At 38.2% G+C, this 21,143-nt stretch overlaps 1 protein-coding gene and 2 non-coding genes across 3 annotated transcripts; all 3 read left to right on the top strand.

Annotated features, from left to right (window-relative positions):
• Positions 1 to 36: 36 nt before the first annotated feature.
• Positions 37 to 4,528, top strand: RPL12 (ribosomal protein L12). The gene is made up of 7 exons (XM_051980024.1): positions 37 to 197; positions 1,244 to 1,317; positions 1,868 to 1,966; positions 2,682 to 2,763; positions 3,023 to 3,109; positions 3,753 to 3,865; positions 3,953 to 4,528. The coding sequence occupies exons 1-7, from the start codon at positions 161 to 163 to the stop codon at positions 3,956 to 3,958; spliced, it is 498 nt and encodes a 165-aa protein (XP_051835984.1). The 5' UTR covers positions 37 to 160; the 3' UTR covers positions 3,959 to 4,528.
• LOC127552655 (small nucleolar RNA SNORA65) lies at positions 2,812 to 2,943 on the top strand. Its single transcript, XR_007951510.1, has one exon. It is a non-coding gene; the product is annotated as a small nucleolar RNA SNORA65 (small nucleolar RNA).
• Positions 3,281 to 3,412, top strand: LOC127552656 (small nucleolar RNA SNORA65). Its single transcript, XR_007951511.1, has one exon. It is a non-coding gene; the product is annotated as a small nucleolar RNA SNORA65 (small nucleolar RNA).
• Positions 4,529 to 21,143: the final 16,615 nt, after the last annotated feature.

Raw genomic sequence — 21,143 nt, 5'->3', positions numbered from 1 at the left:
TCTTGCTATATCCGGCGCTCCTCGGCACGCTTCCGGTCTCTTGGCTCCCAGCTCGTGGTGGTGAAGGTGCAACTTCTTTCGGTCGTCCCGAATCCGGGTTCATCCGACACCGGCAGCCACCCCGTAGCGTCCACGCCGAGCCTCCACCTTCGTCGCCGCCATGCCGCCCAAGTTTGATCCTAATGAAATTAAAGTCGGTGCGTCTCTGGGCCCGGGAGGGAATGGGAGAACCGGGGCCTACTTCTCTCGCCAAGTCTACCCCCAGACTCCTGCCGCGCGTGCGCCCGGCTCTCCTTGTGTTCCGGTCAGTTTCTACCCTTGAGCCCAGCGGGTTCCCAGCCCCTCAGCCTTCCTTCCCCATGTGGTGCTCCAGGTCTGTGGGGTCCCCTTCCTTCTTCCTCTCCTCCCCCCAACCTGAGCTTCCCTAGCTTGAAGAGCCCCGCGCCAAGTCCTGGGTTCCTTCTTTAGCAGCTTGTTGCTTTTTTATAAAAAAGTGGGGTGGAGGAGAACCGGTCCGAGTTTCTAAACCCACACCTTAAAGGGGGCAGAATGCTGGTGTGGGACTCCCTTAAACTCTTTGAGATACTAGCGGATTTTAACGTAAGGGCGTTTGAATCCCAGCTTGTATGCTGGAGTTCTAACTGAAAGGAAATTCATCTTAGAAGGTAGAATGCAGTTAACATTTGGTAAGCGCTGAATGGAGTACTCCTTGTCTTTAAAGATTGTGTTACATTGTGAAGAAGGTACTGTGTGAATCTCCAAGTGTTTGAACAGTTTATAAGCTCGGTCATAATTAGGATCCTACCTTAAGTTAAGATGCTCCACATCTGTTAAGCACTTCTTAAATTTTACCTGAACTTCACAGGGGTGCAAGTCCTGCTTGTAGCATCATTCGGGTTCTGTGAGTGTGCCTCCTAAGGTTTGCATGTTGCATTGTTGTCACCTAGACAATGTGAAAAGGTAATTAATAAAGAATGTGAAATCCACAAAAGTGTCTTTTTACAGTCCAGATCTTCATTTTACAGAGGAAAAGGCCTAGAGTAAGTAATAAAACTTGTTTGCCCATGGTAACAATAGCTAGTGCTAGGAGCAAAGCTAGTCAGATGTCCTATGGTCAACATGCTTTTTTACATCTTAATGTATTTGCCCTGCTAAGGCACTGTGGAAGATAAGAGGAATCTTGTAAATCATATGCACCCTCAACATTTTGAAAATGGCTTAAATTTCTCTTTTTTTTCCGTAGTATTTTTAAGATGCACTGGTGGTGAAGTTGGTGCCACATCAGCTCTGGCCCCCAAAATTGGTCCCTTAGGTTTGGTAAGTCATTATAAGAATACTTTGTATATATTGAGTACAAAAGTTTTTTATTAGTTTGATAGCAGGTCGTAGACTGCACCATTTTAGTGTCTCAGAATCATGTGCGTTTATTTGTAAGAATGATTGGGAATCTTATTCTTATTGGAAAATAACTGAACCCAATAATCATACAAAAGATAAACATGTTGGTTTCTTATCTTAATGATTTTGTGATTCATGGGATAAAATTTAGAGGACATTTTAGAAATTATTAGGAAAATTTGTAACAGGTAGCAAACTATTTGCCTTTAAAAGTCTTCAGCAATTGCTTGTGTCTATTAATAGCCCTTTACCTGGAAAATTAGGTATGCTTTGCATAACCTGAAAAAAATTGTATCTTAAACCCTTTCTAATAGAATACTATGTAATTGATTATGGTTATAAGGCAGAATGGGCCTTCTCAATCTTTTCCATCCTAACCACCTCCAGAATAATATAATTATTTATATTTTATAGAAAGAGACTGTTTCTTAGTGTGACAATCTAATTTTTTTTTTCTTTTTTACTTTAGTCTCCCAAAAAGGTTGGTGATGACATTGCCAAGGCAACTGGTGACTGGAAAGGGCTGAGAATCACAGTGAAACTTACCATTCAGAACAGACAGGCCCAGGTAATTATTTTATTAGTAATTTTCTTCTGTTAATATTGTAATTTGGGCTGCTAATAGCTATAAAAAAGATGAGATTCACAAATGAACTACTATCCTCTGCAACAGAGTGTGATAGCCATGGAGAAACCCCAGTGCTGCAAGATAATAGGTAGTTTTTGCCTAGCTTCTTAAACTGATTCTTGACATGGGGATCTTCTAACTGAATGGTGAATAGTCTTGCAGTTAAGAATTACCAGTAATGTATACTGATTTTATATACTTGGAGTCACATAAAATTTCTCAAGTAAAAAGTTTTAAGAAACTGGTTTAGTGAACTAAAACATTAATGTATAGCAGAAAAAAAGTTAATACAACACTTGATTGTTTACCTCATAGATTGGAGGGGCTTCTTCAGGTGAGTTGCCTGATAGATCTCTCCAATTCTAGTGACTGTGTGAGGTGGGACCACAATATATTGAAAAGAATCTGGAAATCTGGGTTTAAGTACATCTAAGGCAAGTTTAACCTCCTTTATTTAATAGACTCCTCATAACCTTAAACCTGATAGAGATGTGAGTTATGATTCCTTGGTTGTTTAAAGGTAGCAACTTTCTTATACAGGAAGCACTTGCTTTATACACATTTCAGGTTTGCACAGAAGCACTGTACAGATTGGCAGACTAGTGACTAATGCTGGGAGGCAAAATGTGGGAAAATTGAATTTGTCTTTTTTTAGATTGAGGTTGTGCCTTCTGCCTCAGCTTTGATCATCAAAGCCCTGAAGGAACCTCCTCGGGACAGAAAGAAGCAGAAAAATAGTAAGTTCATTATTTCCAGAGTGTGGGATTTGGATTTGCCTTCAGCCACCCGCCACTGCACCTGGTTCCATTGTTATGTTGGCTGGTGCAATCCAGTGGTGAGCTGAGAGAATAACCCAGCTTAGGAAACAGGGTTATTCTACTTGTGGGTCACTCTGTGCCGAAAGCTTGGGAACAACTGGCTAGAGAGTACAAGGATTTGTGTACCTTTGTCAGGTATGAAGACAGAATTAACTGAGCTTTGTGTTGTTTTGTATAGTTAAACACAGTGGAAACATCAGTCTTGATGAGATCATCAACATTGCTCGACAAATGAGGCACCGATCCTTGGCTAGAGACCTTTCTGGTAAGAACTGTGCAGTTATATGGGAACGGGAGGGGGGAGATTCATGGTAGGTAAAGTACTGCTTTCAACTTCTGAGCAGGTATATGGCTGAGGGAAAAGCTCATATGAGTATAGAGAGTCATGCAGGGGAAAGGCTGGCCTGCGTGTTGTGTGACTGTTTACCTTCAGCCACCCGCCACTGCACCTGGTTCCATTGTTATGTTGGCTGGTGCAATCCAGTGGTGAGCTGAGAGAAAAACCCAGCTTAGGAAACAGGGTTATTCTGCTTGTGGGTCACTCTGTGCCGAAAGCTTGGGAACATGGAACAACAAAGGAAATGTTAAATCGGGTCTACTCTGGGCTTTAGGCCACAGGTCAACTAGGTCAAGTATTGGGTATGGATTTACTGGAGTACATGGTCCAGTGTGGTTTATAACTGTCTAGAAACAAGCAATGATGTGTTTAGGGAGAAGGGTCTTTATTCAAAGTAGATTGGAAAATTAAAGGGCATAGAGAAGCCTTTTTTAATTTTTTGTAATACATGGTATGTTATTGGCAGTTAATATTTTAAAGCAAAAAGTCAAGTTCAAGCCTGTTTTCCTTCCAGAATACAAGATTGAATGCATTATAGGCACTGGGAGCTTAATGTCCATTTTTGTTCCAGGAACCATTAAAGAGATACTTGGAACTGCCCAATCAGTGGGCTGCAACATTGATGGCAGACATCCTCATGATGTCATTGATGACATCAATAGTGGTGCTGTAGAATGTCCAGCAGTAAGTATTAATTTAGCTTCTTAAAGCTATTTTAACATTGCTGGGAAAGATTTTAAACTAAAACTGGTGTTATTTCTCTTTCCACAGAGTTAAAAAGTACAGCGGAGACTATTGCAATAAATTAACATTTGACAACAGACAGGCTCTTCGTTTTTTGGTCCAGAAAATTTTTGTGTCAGAAGCTGCCACACGTTCTGGGAAATTAATTTCTTTAAACCTCTTGCTCTTTGATAACATTCAGCTACTTTGCAGTTCATTCAGAGGAGGGATGAGGTGCCTTAAGAGCAGGGAAGGTGTTGAAACATCTTAGCAATGGGATTGTAAATTAAGAGAATACTGATTAGGCAAGCCAGAATTGCCCCAGCAGTAAGTAGTTTGTCTTTTTAGCAGACTAAGAGGAAAAAACCTGCCCCTTTGCTTTAAACACTTTGAATGTGTGGGGGTGTGGGGTGTGGGGGGATGGGAATCTCCTCGATTCAAACTTAGGAGGGAGGAGGAGGACCCTTCAGTTATTAGCGGTAATAGTTGAGATTCAAGAATCAAGAAGTTGAAAAAAGATTCTAAAGTAAACAACCTTTGGCCTGAAATTTTTGCACAAATAGTATGGGTTTATGCTAGTATATAACTACATGTCAACAATACATAAAAATTTTGTTTTCTGTTTCCTTTGTGTTTAGAATGAATATTTTTTGCATACTGTTTTTATAAGTGGGATCTGGACAATAGGATATGCTGGCTTAGAAGATGGCTGGATCCAAGTGGCATTTGTACCTATTTGCCATTTGGTAAACTGTGATCTAGAGTTAGCGCAGCCTCTTAAACTTTCATTTCTGATGACACCTAAAGTTCTTTCTGTACTATATCCTGGGACTTGGTTTTAAGGAAAGAAATTTCTGACATTATTAAAGCCTAAAATTGCTTTCCATTGTTATTATTTTTTTTGAGTTTCAGTGATGCAGATGAGCATACCCTTTTAGTGTTGGAATGGATTTTTTAAAATTTTGTTTCTTAATTTGTAGAAAGGCATTTCTGAAGAAAATAGTGGATTTTGCTCTATCAGCAAGTTATTTATATTGTAATCTAAGGATTAGTAATGGAACCTGGCTAATGTTGCAGTTTCAAAAGTGACCACAAGATGGTAGCACTTGTTCATAGATGCCCTCTGACTTTGCCGGATGTGAAGGTTCCTTATGTTTGCTGGGAAATTGAATTGGGAGAGAGGGGGGAGACACTAATTCAGGATTGTCAGATATGCCTGACGCCGTGAAAAACAACATTGAATTACTATAGAAATGGTTGGAAAGTTAGAAAGCAGTAGTGTGTTCAATGTCTTCGCTTCCACTTGACCCTTTTTGCTAAGGTCGGTTGGTCGTTATAGGATGTCTGCATCTTAATACCTTGTGGTACGTGGAACAGGGCACCTAAGGTTCTTAAAGGGAGACCTACCTAAAGCTGGCTGAATCTCCTATCACAATATCAAAAAGGGGGGGAAAGCACAAAGGTCTTTCTTATCAGGTCATGTGGGACTGCATGAGAAGCCTGGAATTAGGCTAATAAAATTTGAACGATATGGGTGAACTTTTAAGTCATTCACTCTGTCATAAAACTGCCTCTAAAAGTTGATCTTGTTATTCTGCAGTATGGGACTTAAAAAGACCAAGTTGTTCATCCCCTCCTATATCTGAAAAACTTAACTGGCAGTCCTTGCCCTTGCTATTTTAATTCATGTTCAAACTTTAGGTCCCACTAGATAGGTTAGCTTTTTTTTTGTTTGTATTAGCTATTTATGAGGATGTGGAATCACAACCTAGTTGTGTGATCCAGTTTGATTTTATAGAAGAGGAAGTGCTGCAGAGCTGTTAAACCTCAGGCAAGAATAACCCCAAAGTTCTCTGATTTCAGAAAGTGCTGTTAGCTTTGTTGTTGTGACCCACTTTATTTCCTCAGGAAAAAAACAACCAAAAATAGAGCAACATTTACTAGCAAGTTTGAAGAGGTTGAATAAAGAATATTTTGAGCATTTTAGACAACAATGGATGAGTAATCAGAAGAATCTTAATTGAAAGCTGTCAATTTTCTTAATCTGTCTACCCATATTCTTGAATCTTACTTTTTCAAACTTTAACTTGCCACCCATCACTATCTTTGTATCTTGCATAATTTTGATAAACATTGTCTATTTTCCTGTCATCTACATAGTTTTTTTTTTAAAGGTTGGATGACTGGAAACAAAAATACCCAGTGTTCCACTACCAACTTCCAAGTCTATATCGGGACATTATTTCCTATAAATACCTTAAAGGACATAACTTTTGAGCTGATCCTTGAAGGTGACAGTTCCAAGAGATAGAAGTATGGAAAAAATATTCTGAAAAAACCATTGCAAAAAGCACTGTGGAAATGAAACTTCAAGTGTAAAGGGAAAATAACTTGGGATAGTTTGGGACAGAGAGGGGTGGTTGTGTATTTTAAAAAACGTGTTGAAGTCAGATGTCAGTAAACTTTAAGGGGTCTGTTGTGTACCACGCACAACTAAATATAAAAAGGCAAAGACCCTGCCTTGCCAAAGTTTACAATCGAAGGAGGGATGGGGTGGGCAAGCTATATATGGGATAAATTGGAAATAACGGGAGGCTCTGTAATTTAGGATTTTGAAAGGGACTTCGAAAAAGCAGGAAAACAATTAGAAGGCTCTTGCCTAAGGTTATTTACATTTAGAGCAATTATAGTGGGTGGGGAAAGAACAGCCATGAGTTAGGGAGAAAAGTCAATTGCCTGTTTTTAACAGCAATGGGAAGGTGAGAAGGAAGAAGGGAAATGAGTTGTGTACACAGTAGTGTGGGACTGGAGATTTAATAATTGTCCAATAAGGAAAGCAATGGATTCAGCACTGACCCTGGGAGTCAGAAGGACCTCAATTACAATGCAATTCTAGACCAAAAGAGAAGTACAGAAAATGGGGACATGGAAATGCAACAGAATAAATAAAGCAGTCCTAGGAAGATAGTGTTAGAGGACGAGCAGGAGCCACTAAGTTATATATCCCAAACTAATAATTTTATCTGGCCTCCTAAATTGGAAATTTTTAGGTTTAAACCACTCCTTTTAAGAGGAAAAAAGTATTCTGAGCTACATATTCAAAGGGTTAATCCTTTGCCTCCCCAAATGGCAAATCCTTTTGTCCAAGCCAATAATGAATAAATATTGGAAAACATAGATTATGGTTGCTGGAACCACTAGGAAAAAACACTAGTCTCCATGCCTTTTCACTGGTGGTCTCTACCACCTAGAATGTTATTCCTCATTTCTTTTGAATCCCTGGTGTCTTTCAAAATAGCTGAAGCACCACTGCATAATCCTCACCCCCACAACAACCTTGTACTTTTAAAATATTCTTTAGATCTTTGTGTATAGATTCTCTAAATACTTATTGCTCTATTGTCTCCCCCATTAAAATGTAAGTCCCTTACATTTTCAGTCATATCTGAGTCTTCATGACCCATTTGAGGTTTTCTTGGCAAATCATACTGAAGTGATTTACCATTTCGTTCTCCAGTTGATTGGGCTAAGTGACTTGCCTAGGTTACAGAGCTAGTAAGTGTCTGAGACTACATTTGTACCAAGGAAAATAGGTTGATGACTATTATAATAGGAAAATATCTACAGGAAAACCGTGATCTTGACAGAAGGAATAACTACCAGATTATTTATTTTGACAGGAGTTATTAAACTGGTAACTGGGGGAATGCTTTAAATATAGTTGGCCAAAATCTGAGCAAATCTTTTGATAAAGAATCTCATAGTATAATAGAAAAATTTAGATGGTGTGCTAGATGATAATACAATTATATAAGCTTGGAACTGGTTTAATGACCAGCTAAGAGTATATAGCACCTGATAGCACTTTAGCTAAAGGTCTCCAGCAGAAGCCCTAAGCTGTTGCTTAATAATTTCATCTGTGACTTGTATGAAGGCATAAATGGCATTCTATCATATTGATAGCACAAAGTTAAGGATAGCTAGCACTTTGGCTGACAAGTTAGAACTCAAAAAAAAAAAAACTCCTTACCAGTTAAGTTAGGCTGACTTGCTATTGTTCAGTATTCCTATTCTCTGTGACCCCATTGGGAGTTTTCTTGGCAAATACATTGAAATGGTTTACCATTTCCTTCTCCAGCCAATTTTACAGGTGAGCAAACTGACACAAACAGGGTGAAGTGACTTGCCCACAGTCACCCAGCTAGTAAGTTTCTGAGACTTCCTGACTAGACCTCGCACTCTGTTCCAACTAACTGCCCTGGCTAAATATTTTAAGATACGTTTTTTAAAAATTATTGTTCATTAATCCCAAACTGCTCTCTCTCCTTCTCCTACCCTCTTCCTTTCCAATTGAAAATGATTTAAAAAAAAAAAAAAAAGCCTTTGTAACAAATGTATATAATCAAGCAAAACATTCCTACACATCCAAATTATATGTCTGTTTTCACTCTGAATCTGTTAACTGTCTGGGAATATATACCATATTAAAATAGATTTTGAAAATGAACTTCACAGAAGATGGGATTATGCATTGCATTTTTTTTCTGAAAAAGATATGGGGGTTTTAGTGGGCCATCAGCTCAATATCAATCAGCAATCTGATAGGGCAGCTCCAAAAGTTGCGGGGAGCAACTAAGTAGTTCAGTGGATAGAACAGTGCACTGAATGAGGTCATTTAGGCCAGTTTCAGTTGTCTTGTGATGAAAGCCATCTGCACTCAGGACTGTGGGATATGGATTGCAACATAGCATTTTCACCTTTATTGTTTGCTTGCATTTTTTTTTCTTTTTGATCTGATTTTTCTTGTGCAGTATGATTCATGTGGGAATATGTATAGAAGAATTGCACATGTTTAACATATTGGATTATTTGCCATCTAAGGGAGGGAGTGGGAGGAAGAAAGGGAAAAAAAATTTGGAACACAAGATTTGCAAGGGTGAATGTGAAAATTATCTATGCATATGTTTTGAAATAAGTTTAAATGAGATGATTCAAAGCAGATCTAATTGTTCAGTGATGAAGAGAGCCATCTACATCCAGAAAGAGGACTGTAGAAACTGAATGGGGTTCACAACATAGCATTTTCACTCTTTTTGTTGTTGTTTACTTGCATTTTATTTTGCTTCTCTTTTTTTTTTTTTTTTTTTTTTTTTTTTTTTTTAGTGGTTTGATTTGATTTTTCTTGTGTGGCACAATAATTGTATAAATATGTATGCATATATTGGATTTAACATTTCTACCATAGTTGCCATCTAGCTGAGGGTGTGGGGAAAAGGGAAAAATCGGGACACAAGATTTTGCAAGGGCTAATGTTGAATTGTCTATGCATGTTTTGAAAAATAAAAAGCTTTAATTAAAAAAAAAAAACTGAAAAGAGGATATAAGAGATAAAGAAAAGGAAAAAAATTTAATTTAAAAAAGAAAAAATAACAGATACTGGAGTCAGGACGACCTGAGTTCAAATCCAACTTCAGATAATTACTAGAGATGGGACCCTGGATTGTCTTCCCCCAAAACCCAGCTAATGTGATTTGGGCCTGCATTAAGAAAGACATCATTTCTAGGAATGAGGAAGTGATAGTCTCACTGAACTACCCTAGTCAGAAGACTTCATCTTGTAATTGTATATTGGTTACTGTATTTCGTTGTCTTCCCCCAAGTTTAGGAAAGACATTGAGAAAGCATCCAGGGCAGGGCAACCAGGATGATGAGTCCATATCATATGAGGGTCAGTTGAGGAAACTGGGGATAGTTAACCTGGAAAAGAGAATGGCTCAGAGAAGATAACTGCATTTTTGGCAACTTGTATGGAAGCATTCCTATAGAAGACAACCAGGAGCAGAGGGCAGAAGCTGCAAAGAGCCAAAACCAGCATCTGTTTCCTTGGGAAGTGTGAGCTTTTAACTCATTCATGATATTCTACCAGAGATTAGAAAATCACTTTTGGATTCCTTTGGGGGGGGGGGGGGAACTTCTGAGATTCCTTTCAATTATATGAAAAATATGATCAAGTAAAAATATGGGCAAGGAAATGCCAGTATAGAGATAAGGTGACATCCTGGATGATAAAGAAGCTCTGAGCTGCTGAAGAATGTCATACTAATAAACTACTGGCATGAATGTTGCTGCCTCTGAATTCTTCCAACCTGAGAAATACGACTTGGACCTTAAGTTTCCTGATGCTCCTGAGGGATACATCGCCCTGATGATCTTGGGCGCCTCAGTAGGACCTTCCTCAAAGATGACCCAATGATGGATATTGAGATTCCTTTAACCAATATGGGAGAACTTGGAAAACTTTCATTGCTTCCATAGGTAGCCAGGTAGCAGAGGATGTTCTTAAAGTGACCAATTGGAAGTCATGAATAAAAAACTGAATAAGAAATTCTGCAATTGCTACAGGCATGAAAGCTGGCCCAATTTAATGTATGGCATGCAATGGTTTTCCTCATTCTGGGGAAACCAAAGATACTCTCGTTGTTGACCTAGTGGTGAGTCTTTCATTGGACAGATCAAGATTGGTACTTCCTGCCTATATGAATGCCTGGCCACATATAATTAGATTCTCAGAAAATATGAGTCTCCAAGCTAAATTTACTGGAAGTATTTCAGAAACCATCAGCTAAGTAAGATCTATGACTGAGTCAGTCCAAGTACTAATAATCAATCTGACATCTGTTATTCTACTAAAAATGAGCAGTTCCAAATACCAGACCAGTTGGACTTGGAGGGAGGTGTCATGGGACTCTGTTACTTTGCTTCTCTCTCATTTCAATCCCTTTGTGGTTCCACTGTTGGAAGACCTAGTTTTGTGACCTAACAGGGATAAAATGACTTTTTCCTCATCTTTCTTCCCGACTATGTATCTATATGCTAAATCCTTCGTGGTTTTTACATGCAAAAAGTAAAGTATTCAATAATCAACTCAGTGGGGAGGGGAAGGAAAATTAGGGAGAGCTTTTTTGAAACCTCTTTTAAAAAGTTTTTTTTTTTAATTTTCAAAACATATGCATAAATAGTTTTCATCATTCATCCTTGCAAAACCCTGTGTTCCAATTTTTTTTTCCCTCCTCTAGATGGCAAGTAATCCAATATGTGTTAAACATGTGAAATTCTTTTATATATATATATCTCCACAGTTATCAGGAACCTTCTCTCTTGATTCAAATTTTCTCTCAGACCCAATGAGAGACAGTGGAGGGATTTCTCTCCACCCCTTTTCCAAGAGCATTGGTAACAAAAAATACATATAGCAGTGAAAGACATATACTTACACAAATGAGATTAAAAATGTAATCTCTATATTACTCTTTTCTGAGCTCCTCCTTCCACCTTTCTCTTTTTATTCCTGAGCTGAGGCCAGCTATTAACAATTCTGGTTATTTCTAGCTCTGGTTATTAACTTTGATTCAAGAGTGTCAGTAGCTCAAAGGAAGGAGTTCTTTTAACAGTGTGCTTTTTCAGGGGAAAAAAGGATTATCAGTAGGAAAACAAAGCTTCCTACAACTGATTGACAAAGCCTATTTGTTAAATCCAATGACTTTGCATCATTCTCCAGATCACTTTTAAAGTTCTGGCCTAGGCCACAAGCTATCTTGATCACATCAGCTTCCCAATAGTTTTAACCCCTTCTTTGAGCTGATCCAGAAGATCCCTGACTCTTTGACCTAAGGTTTCCTTTTTATCACATTACAGATCCCGGTCACCATCAATTCCTGGCTCAAAATAGTGAATTCCTGACCCTTCTTGGACAAAAAAGAAAGGCTGAAAGCAACCAGAGAGTCATAGGAGAATGGTTAAATATTAATGTAAAAGAATACTAGAGTACAACTAAGACTAATAAGTATGAGGATTATAGAGAAGTCTAGAATGTCTTTTGCAATATTTTAAAGCAAAGGGGAAAAAAACAGAAGCAGGAGAAAAGATTCCATATTAATTATTAGAGGAAAAGTAAGAATGAATGAACAAATAACTAGATAGGAACTTAAAAGGAATGAGTAAAAAATTATGATACTTATGAAAGCAATAAAGTGAAGTTCACTCTCCCCACTATTATTTGATTTAGCTATGCAAATTCTAGCAGTAGCAATAACTCAAGAGAAAGAAATTAAAGGCATAAAGATAAAGAGAAAATAAAATAATCTTTATTTGCTGATGATTTAATGATTTACTTAGGAAATCATCAAAGATACCAGTTCAAACAATAGCTTCAACAAAATTGCAGGCTACAAAATAAACCCATCAAAAAACAGACTAAAATGGAACTCGATAATCCAGTGTTCCATAAAATGGAAGACATAGGTTACACAGGATGAAGAAAGAACAAAACCAGCATCAGAGCCCAGGACTTCACATTCTCAAGCCAATACTCTAGAAATCATTTAGCCCATTCTCTTCATTTTGCACATGAAATCTACAAAGATGAAGTTGTACAGTCATTCAGCTTTGTTGTTATTCAGTAATTCTAATCATGTCTGACTCTTTGTGATCCCATTTGGGATTTTCTTGATAGATATATTGGAGTGGTTTGCCATTTTCTTCTGCTGGTTTTGCAGAGGAGGAAACTGAGACAAACAGGGTTGAGTGACTTGTCCTGGGTCACATGGCTGTTAAGTGTCTGAGGCTGGATTTGCAGCAATTTATTCCAATTGCTAAAATTGGATTAGCAATTATTTTTGCCTAATTACTATCCACTGTACCACCTAGCTGCTACATTTTCTTCTATACCCAAGCTATTTTGATGGTCTTATTCAATGTTCTATCACCTTCCATGCAAATAAATCCCATTTACCAACTTGCTCTAAGTTTGGAAGACTAGTTAGTAGAAGTTTAGCAGAAATGATGTGTAATCACATATGGAACAAGTATCTTTTTTGCCAGGCATCTATGTAATGGCCGTTCTTCTGAGATTGATCTGATTAGGTTATGAATTTCTTGTTTTATTAATCTGATGAGTTGATATGGGGTAATATCAGCATGTCTCAAATTTCTGGATTTTTTTTTTTGTCTTCACTGTGATCTCCTCTAATTTCTAATTTTGATGACTTGGGTTTGCTTTCTTTTTTTGATTAGCCCAAGTAATTGTCAATTTTTTTAGTCTTAAAGAGCCTCCTAGATTTATTACTATTTAAAATTAATTTAAAATTTAAAAAAAATTAAGAATTTTGATTGTATTGAACTCTAATCTTATCACACTTATTTCTCTCAAGTTTTCTCTTAGTTTGTTGTTTTATTCCTTTTTTGAAAATTTTATTTAGAGTCAATCATTACTTTTTCTCCCAATCTTAATGATACAAGCATTGGGAAAATGGGACTTACTTCTGAGTACTGCTTTGGATATTTACCAAAGATTTGGATATTTCTTATGATATTCTCTCTGATGTAATTTTTAAAATTGTTTTTATAATTTTTTTTTCTTTTTACATGTTATACCTCGAGATACTCTAAACTCAGTGGCTTCCTTGACACTCTTCCTAATTCTGGGCATTTTCTTTGGTTGTCCTCCTTGCCTGGAAGACTGTTCTTCCTCATCACCACCTCCTTCAAGTCCCAGTCAAGATCCTACCTTCTGTAAGAAATCCTTTCTAGGGAAAAGGACCCACATATACAAAAATGTTTGTGGCAGCCCTTTTGTAGTGGCTAGAAACTGGAAACTGAATGGATGCCCATCAATTGGAGAATGGTTAGATAAATTATGGTATATGAATGTTATGGAATATTATTGTTCTGTAAGAAATGACCAGCAGGATGATTTCAGAGAGACCTGGAGGCTTGATGCTAAGTGAAATGAGTAGAATCAATAGAACATTATACATGACAACAAAAGACTATATGATAATCAATTCTGATGACATGGGTCTTTTCAACAGCAAGATAATTCAGGCCAGTTACAATAGATTTGTGATGGAGAAAGCCATTTGCATCCAGAAAGAGGACAATAGGACTGAATATGGATTGAAGCATAATATTTTCCCTTTCTGTTCTTGTTTGCTTGCTTTTTGTTTTCTTTCTCATTTTTTTCCCTTTTTGATCTGATTTTTCTTATGCCCCATAATTGTAGAGATATGTATAGAAGAATTGCACATGTTTAACATATTGGATTACTTGTCTATGGGAGGGGGTGGGAGGAAGAAAGGGAGAAAAATTTGGAACACAAGGTTTTGCAAGGATGAATGCTGAAAATTATCTATGCATATGTTTTTTTTTTCAGTTTTTAGGAAAGAATTTTATAAACTTTGAAGGTTTGTATAAATGTGGCTTCTGGGTTTAGGTGTTGTTTTCTGGGAATTATTTCAACGAAGTCATAGTAATAGGATGAAAAAAAACAAGATAAAAAAATTTTAAACTTCTCCCTCAAAACAACAACAACAAAAAGACAAGAAATTCTTCTAAAAAATAAGTACATTCAAATGAAACAAATCCAAACATTTGCAATACCTCCATAAAAGAGTGTCTTGTTCTTCCCTTCTGGTCTTACATCATTTTGTCAAGAAATGAGCAAGCATAATTCATCATCAGTATGCTGGAGCTGTTCAGAATTCTTAAGTCTTGTTTTGTTTGTTTTTTTTACAGTGGTCTTTTCATTGTTTATTACTCTTCAGAGCCTCTTCACTATTTTCTTTACCAGTTTCTATGTATCTTTTCAGATTTCTCTGAATCAAGCCCTGTTATAATTTTTATAGTCTACTAATATTTCATTTCATTCATATAACATGATTTGTTTAGTAAGTACCCAATTTAAGAATTTTTTTTTCTTCCTTTTAACTCTTTGGGGTATAGATTTTATAATGATATTTCTGAATCAAAGTTAAATGACTCTTGGAGAATAATTCCAAATTGTTTTCCAAAATTTTTGGGCCAGTTTGCAATACAACAAACCATATATCAGTGTACCTGTGTTTCTGCAACCTTAATTGTCTTAATTGTCAATTTTCTTTTTTTTCCCCTATTGTCAATTTTGTAGATCTTATAGATGAGAAGTAGAATTGAGTTATTTCAATTTAGATTTAATTAATTATTGGTTATTTGGAACATTTTTTTTGCATAATTACTGAGAAGCTGATGTATTTCTTTTTTTTTTTTATTTCATAGCAATTCCTTATTTATTTGAAATCTTTCAGGAATCATATATTCCAGTTAAGTATATTCCATAAAATTGAAATCTCAACACCAAAACTTTTTTTTGGTCTTATTTTTGTATGGATATCTTTCTTTTCTCTTTTTTTTTCTTTTTATTTATGTTTTTATTTTATAATAATTTTATATTGACAGAATCCATGCCAGGGTAATTTTTTTTTTTTACAACATTATCCCTTGCACTCGCTTCTGTTCCGATTTTTCCCCTCCCTCCCTCCACCCCCTCCCTTAGATGGCAAGCAGTCCTTTATATGTTAAACGTGTCTATGCATATGTTTTGAAAATAAATTTAATTTAAAAAAAAAGAAGAAAGAAACCCTTTCTAATTCTTCTTAATTCTAGCACCTTTTCTCTATTGATTATTTCCAATTCAACCTGTAAATATCTTGTTTTTACATAACTGTTTTCATGCTGTCTCCCTTTTTAGACTGTGAGCTTCCAGAGAGCAAAGGGAATGTCTTTTGTCTTCTTTTGTATTCCCAGTATTTAGCACAGTAATGGCACATAGAAGGCAATTAAAAAATATTTATTGACTATCTGAGAGATATCTGAAATATCATTATTTATTAAGTAATTTTTTCTTTTAGTTTCTATGGCAATGCCTACATTTTTTATTTATTGTCTTTATTGTTTACTACTTGCTTTAATGAGTTATGATCCATAAGTGTAGCTAATAGAATATCTGGCTTTTCATAGTTAGCTTTGTCTCTATCATGGCTCAGCAGGTAAACAATTTTCTTTTTTTTTTTTCTAATTAAAAAAATTTTTTACATTTTTTTATTAAAACTTTTTATTTATAAAACATACACATGGGTAATTTTTTTAACATTGAGCCTTGCAAAACTTTCTGTTCTAAATTTTCCCCTCCTTCCCCCAACCCCTTCCCCTAGATGGCAGGTAGTCCAATACATGTTAAATATGTTAAAATATATGATGTTAAATCCAATATATAAATATGTATTTATACAGTTATCTTTCTGCACAAGAAAAACTGGATCTAGGGGAAAAAAAACCCAGCAGGTAAACAATTTTCACATAAATTTTATAAATACCAGAATTAAAATATAACAGATAATAAATCCCTCCTGTTTAATTCTTTTGATAAGATAAATTCCTGAAGGGAAAAGAAGAGTTGGTTTGGTTGATCATAAGCATAGTCAAAAATCTTTCCTGTATTGTAGGTTTTTGTCAAGTTGAATAAAGCCTCTCCTCCATAGTTTGTCAGCTTAAATACTTGCATGGGAACTCAGAACACTGTCCCATTTTATAGAGAACTTTTGTTGTTCCCTACAGAAACCATAGATGTGAACATAAAACAAAGAAATATTTGTGTAAGAGGTACCCATGAATAAATCCAGTCTATGTATAAGTCAAGAGATTGGCTTTGAGAAATTATAAAAGTTATATTTTGGGTTTGTTTATTGAGACCACATCTTATATTATTAGGTCTAGTTTTAGTAATACTGTTTAGCTTTGCAGTTCTTAACCACATGGTCAGACTTGTGCTTTGAGAAGATCCCTTTGACAGCTGAGGGGAGGAGGAATACATAAACACACAATATTTCCAAAGACTTCTCAAACCAGATTTAAATGTAAGTTGTAGGTGGGGAAATTTATTTAACAAAATAAATGAAACTACAATAAAACATGGATAATGTTACTATGATTTTCTAAGCCAATATTCTGCCCATAGGGATCTTTATGTAGTTTAGTGATTTCTATTTCTATTAGACTGACGACAAGGACAAGAGTAAGGAGAGGTTTGTGGCAGGGAGACCAAGCAAGAGGCTATTGCAATAGTGTGAGATGATAAAGCCTGCACTAGGATGGTGGAAATGTCAGAGGAGAAAAGGGGATTGAGAGAAATAATTCATTTTGGACCCCCTACTCTATTCCAATCAGTATTTATCAATTTGATAGGATTGTGTCAAAGTTCTGTCTATAAGGCCCCCAGAGCTGTGAGCTGCAGTTTCTAAGATTACTTGCTTAACTATAGAAAGTTAGCTGAAGGCCCTCCACCCTTGTTTTGGCTTGTGACAGATGACAACTCCATGGAAAGTCCCCCCAAATATTTTTGTACCTCCAGACCAGTCACTTGTCCATTAGGTCACTGACTATGACTTGCACATTTCCTCCTGCCTAAATTAAGGAGAAGCCTGTCCTTCCCATGTGGAGATATTCCTTGCTTCACAAATTAAAACCCTGCTGAAGTTATTTGCTTATCTGTATCTGATAGAGCTGTTCCAGCATCACGGATATCTGGCCCTATTAAAATAGGGCCTTGGAAGGAGGTTGGCGCCTCAGACTGTGAGCACGATCCGAGGTCTGCTTCATTCCAGGGGCCTTGGCCACTGGCTCAGCCCTCTGCCCACTCATAGTGTGGGTGGAAATGCTGAGGTTTAAGGCACCCAGACAAGGTCAGGGTCCCCAGGTTAGCGTCCTGGGGACGGTGAAAGAATTCACAAACTCTGTCTGTCTCCAAGTTAAGGGGCAAAGGTTGATGATGCTGCGAATGGCGGGCTAAGTTCCTAAAGCATTTTGGCAAAGAGCCAGGAGCAAGAAGATATATTTATAGGAAAAAGTCAGAGGGATGGGGTGCTCCATGTTACCGATGTACTAATGTTTACAGGTAGAACTAAGCGTGGTCTTAGAAGTGGTTTCAAACACCCTTAGGCAACCTTCTAATCCCAGAGGCCAGTCTGTGGAAACTTCTCTCTGACCCACACTGAACTGCCTCCAATCCCTTGTGAAACCTATTTTCCCTGGTCATAGGCTAAGAGAAACAATTAGGTCTGCCAGCCCCACCCAGTTTGTGCCCAAGTAAATCCTGAAGGGGCAGTTAAACTCCCCAAAAAACTCATCCACAAGTTGATGATTGTGCACCTAATTAAGGTCAGGGGGTTTTAAGGTTATTGCTGCAGCCCCTCTGGGAGCTGTCCCACATTATTCCCCCCAAATTCATTCGGGGCCAAGGGACAAAGGTCTCATCTTCTGGAGCTGCTTCTGGCTGACAAGGGGTGCAGAGCCGGCCCTGCCCAGTGGGGAGGGGAGATCCAGAGGGTTGGCAACGGCATCCAGGGGATGCTGAGCCTCAAAATCAGGGAGCTGGTGACATTCAGGTTGAATAAGTAGTTGGAGGTTCACGGCCTGGGGGAGTTCATCCTTCTCTTTCCAGTACATTTCCAGTGTTTCCAGGAGTCCTACAGAAGAGTAGTTTTGCGTCCTCTGTGAGTTCACAATTTCCAGGAAGGCTTTGAACCTGATGGGTAATTAAAACCTGTAATGACTGGCCTAAGGTGGGTGGGGAGGCTTCCTTAATTAGAAGGGCCCTGGTGGCCACTGCTCCAAGGCAGGAGGGCGACTCCCAAAACACCAAGTCAAGCTGCTTTGAGAAGTAAGCAGGGGCTCTGGGATGGGGTCCCAGGGACTGACTCAAGACCCCCAGGGCCTAGGGCAGAGGTCAGTTTAGCTGTTAGAGTATTAAGAGCCTTGGCCTGATCAGGACCCCAGTCAAGGGGAAGTGTGTCAGGGCCTTGAATAGGATCATAGAGTAGTTTGGCAATAATCCCAAGGTAGGTATCCAGGTTCTACAGAATCCAGCCATGCTCAGGAAAATTTCTTTGAGGCAGGCTTAAGGAGTGACATGATCGCCTGCTTCCTCTCCACTGGGAGCAAACAGGAGGCAGGAGTTAATTCATGGCCCAAATACTTAACAGACTGAGACAACATGAGCCTTGGACAAAGAAACTTGATAGCCCCAGGAGCCCAGAAAGTTAAGGGTTTTTATGGCAGCAGCCAGAGAAGCCTCCTGGGTTAGGCTACAGATCAGGATGTCATCAACATACTGGATGAGTAACAGTTTTACCTGTTTTACCTGCCACATCCAAAGTTATCCTGGGTTCAGCCATCATGAAGGATCCTGAGGCGATTAGAGGACAGGGCATTGGGAAGAAGTGACTCAACACTTCTGTGGGCAGTCCCTTTTCCAGTGTCCCTCCTGTTTGCACTTAGGACACAGGCCTAGGGGTTTTCTCTAAGGACAAGTGCAAGACCAATGGCCCTGGCTGTGACATCTGAAGCACGAACTCCCATGGTTCCCAAATACATCAACGACTAAGAATTGAGCTTATTTTCTATTCCTAGCCCTAACCCTACAGTTTTGATTCTTTGCACAGTTCAGTCATTACTAAAAACTCCAAAGGCTGTTTTCAACAGTTATGTCTGGAGAGTTTGAGAACTCATGGCTAACTTCTGCAGCTTCCAAATGTCTGGGGCAGACTGACTAATAAAACGTATGTTGAGGTTCCCTCTGGAGAAGTGGAGTCCAGGTTAGTGTATTTCTTTAGAACCTCCACAAGATGCCTCTGAAAAAGGGCAGGATTTTCTTCAGTTTCTTAGGGAACTTCCTTAAGTTTTTCATAATTAATTCTTAATTCCCTTCTTCATGTCTTCAGTGAGGCAAATTAGAAAATAATTTCTTTTCTCTCTCTCTCTCTTTGTCTCTCTCTGTCTCTCTCTCTTTCTTTCCTCCTTCTACCTCCCCCCACCCCAGTGATTCCACCTGGAGTCTGCAACTGGAACAGCAATAACCCTGAACAGTACCTACCAGAGGAGGAGGACTCAGATATATCATCCCCAAACTTCTGGGCTAAATCTCAGTCTCTTTTTCTCCTCTATAGTGCAGCAAGAAAAGATAGTGATATTAACACCTCCCCAAGTAAGATCAAATTGGAGGGAGATGGCTTTAAAACCTTCAGTGTATTTAGTGGGGTCCTCAGAGTAATGGCCAAGTTTTCCCTTAATCTGGAAAAGGTCTGAAATTGAAAAAGGCACATGCATCCTGGTGTTGCATCCTGATGGAGTGCTACTTCTCTCAGTGGGAAGTGTTTAGGAGAGATGGCTGAATCAGGAGCCTGAGGGAGAGAAAAAGGGTCCTGTTCCCTGTATGGAAGGTACTGAAGAGTGGGAGCCAGGAGGAGGTTTCAGAATCTGGCTCAAGAAGTGGGGTCCAGGGCATCCATGGGAAAAGGATTGAGTTGAAGAAACATTGCTGGACATAAGATCCAGATCTTGATAAGGGGGTGGTCCTGGAAGGGATTCTCAGGTTTCTTGATAAGAACTGCATGAGGGGACAGTTAGGGAATCCCATGTCTCTGGAAAATTGGCGAGGGGATCATCTTGGAATTCAATGTCTACTTTCATTTTCTCTCCAGTAAATTTTACCAGCAGCAGCTAAGGGCTGTCTAAATTTAGGGGCTTGAGATAAAGCCATAAAGATTTGGATATATGGAAGTGCAGCCCACTTGCCTTCTCTGCAGCACAACAAATCAAGCTGCAGGCTAACGCTATAGTTAAGGGACCCATTAATGGGCCATTTTTCTTGGTCCTCTAAGGTATATTGAGGCTAGGCAGTTTCTTTTTTAAAGAAAATAAGTTTCATAACTTTAAATTTTTTGTCTCTATTTTTAAAGAGACACCCTAAGGGAGAATTCTTAAGAATAGGGATCAAGGTGGACCATCCCATCATTGCCTATAGTATTGCATCTCCTCCGGCATCCCAGGGAGGGTGAAAAGGTGGCAGATGTTTCCTAATCAGAAGGGGGACTATGCCAAGAATTGCAAGATTTCCAAGTTCAGTGTTTCTACTGGGCTTATCCCCCAAAGAGATACTAAAGAAAGGAAAGGGACCTGTATATGCCAAAATGTTTGTGGCAGCCCTGTTTGTAGTGGCTAGAAGCTGGAAAATGAATGGATACCCATCAATTGGAGAATGGTTGAGTAAATTGTGGTATATGAATGTTATGGAATATTATTGTTCTGTAAGGAATGACCAGCAGGATGAATACAGAGAGGACTGGCGAGACTTACATAAACTGATGCTGAGTGAAATGAGCAGAACCAGGAGATCATTATATACCTCAACAACAATACTGTTTGAGGACGTATTCTGATGGAAGTGGACCTCTTTGATAAAGAGAGCCTTAATTGATCAAAGATGGACAGAAGCAGCTATACCCAGAGAAAGAACACTGGGAAATGAATATAAACTGCTTGCATTTTTGTTTTTCTTCCCAGGTTATTTATACCTTCTGAATTCAATTCT

The sequence above is a fragment of the Antechinus flavipes genome, chromosome 2 (assembly GCF_016432865.1).
Source record: "Antechinus flavipes isolate AdamAnt ecotype Samford, QLD, Australia chromosome 2, AdamAnt_v2, whole genome shotgun sequence".
Taxonomy (NCBI): domain Eukaryota; kingdom Metazoa; phylum Chordata; class Mammalia; order Dasyuromorphia; family Dasyuridae; genus Antechinus; species Antechinus flavipes.
This window is presented reverse-complemented; position numbering and strand designations above follow the sequence as displayed.

What these genes read in the sequence shown, in the direction of transcription:
- RPL12 (XM_051980024.1), top strand. Translation starts at nt 161, where the DNA reads ATGCCGCCCAAGTTTGATCCTAATGAAATTAAAGTCG. An exon ending in TCCTAATGAAATTAAAGTCG is followed by an intron (nt 198 to 1,243) that starts GTGCGTCTCTGG and finishes TTTTTTCCGTAG; the next exon opens with TATTTTTAAGATGCACTGGT. An exon ending in CAGAAAGAAGCAGAAAAATA is followed by an intron (nt 2,764 to 3,022) that starts GTAAGTTCATTA and finishes TGTTTTGTATAG; the next exon opens with TTAAACACAGTGGAAACATC.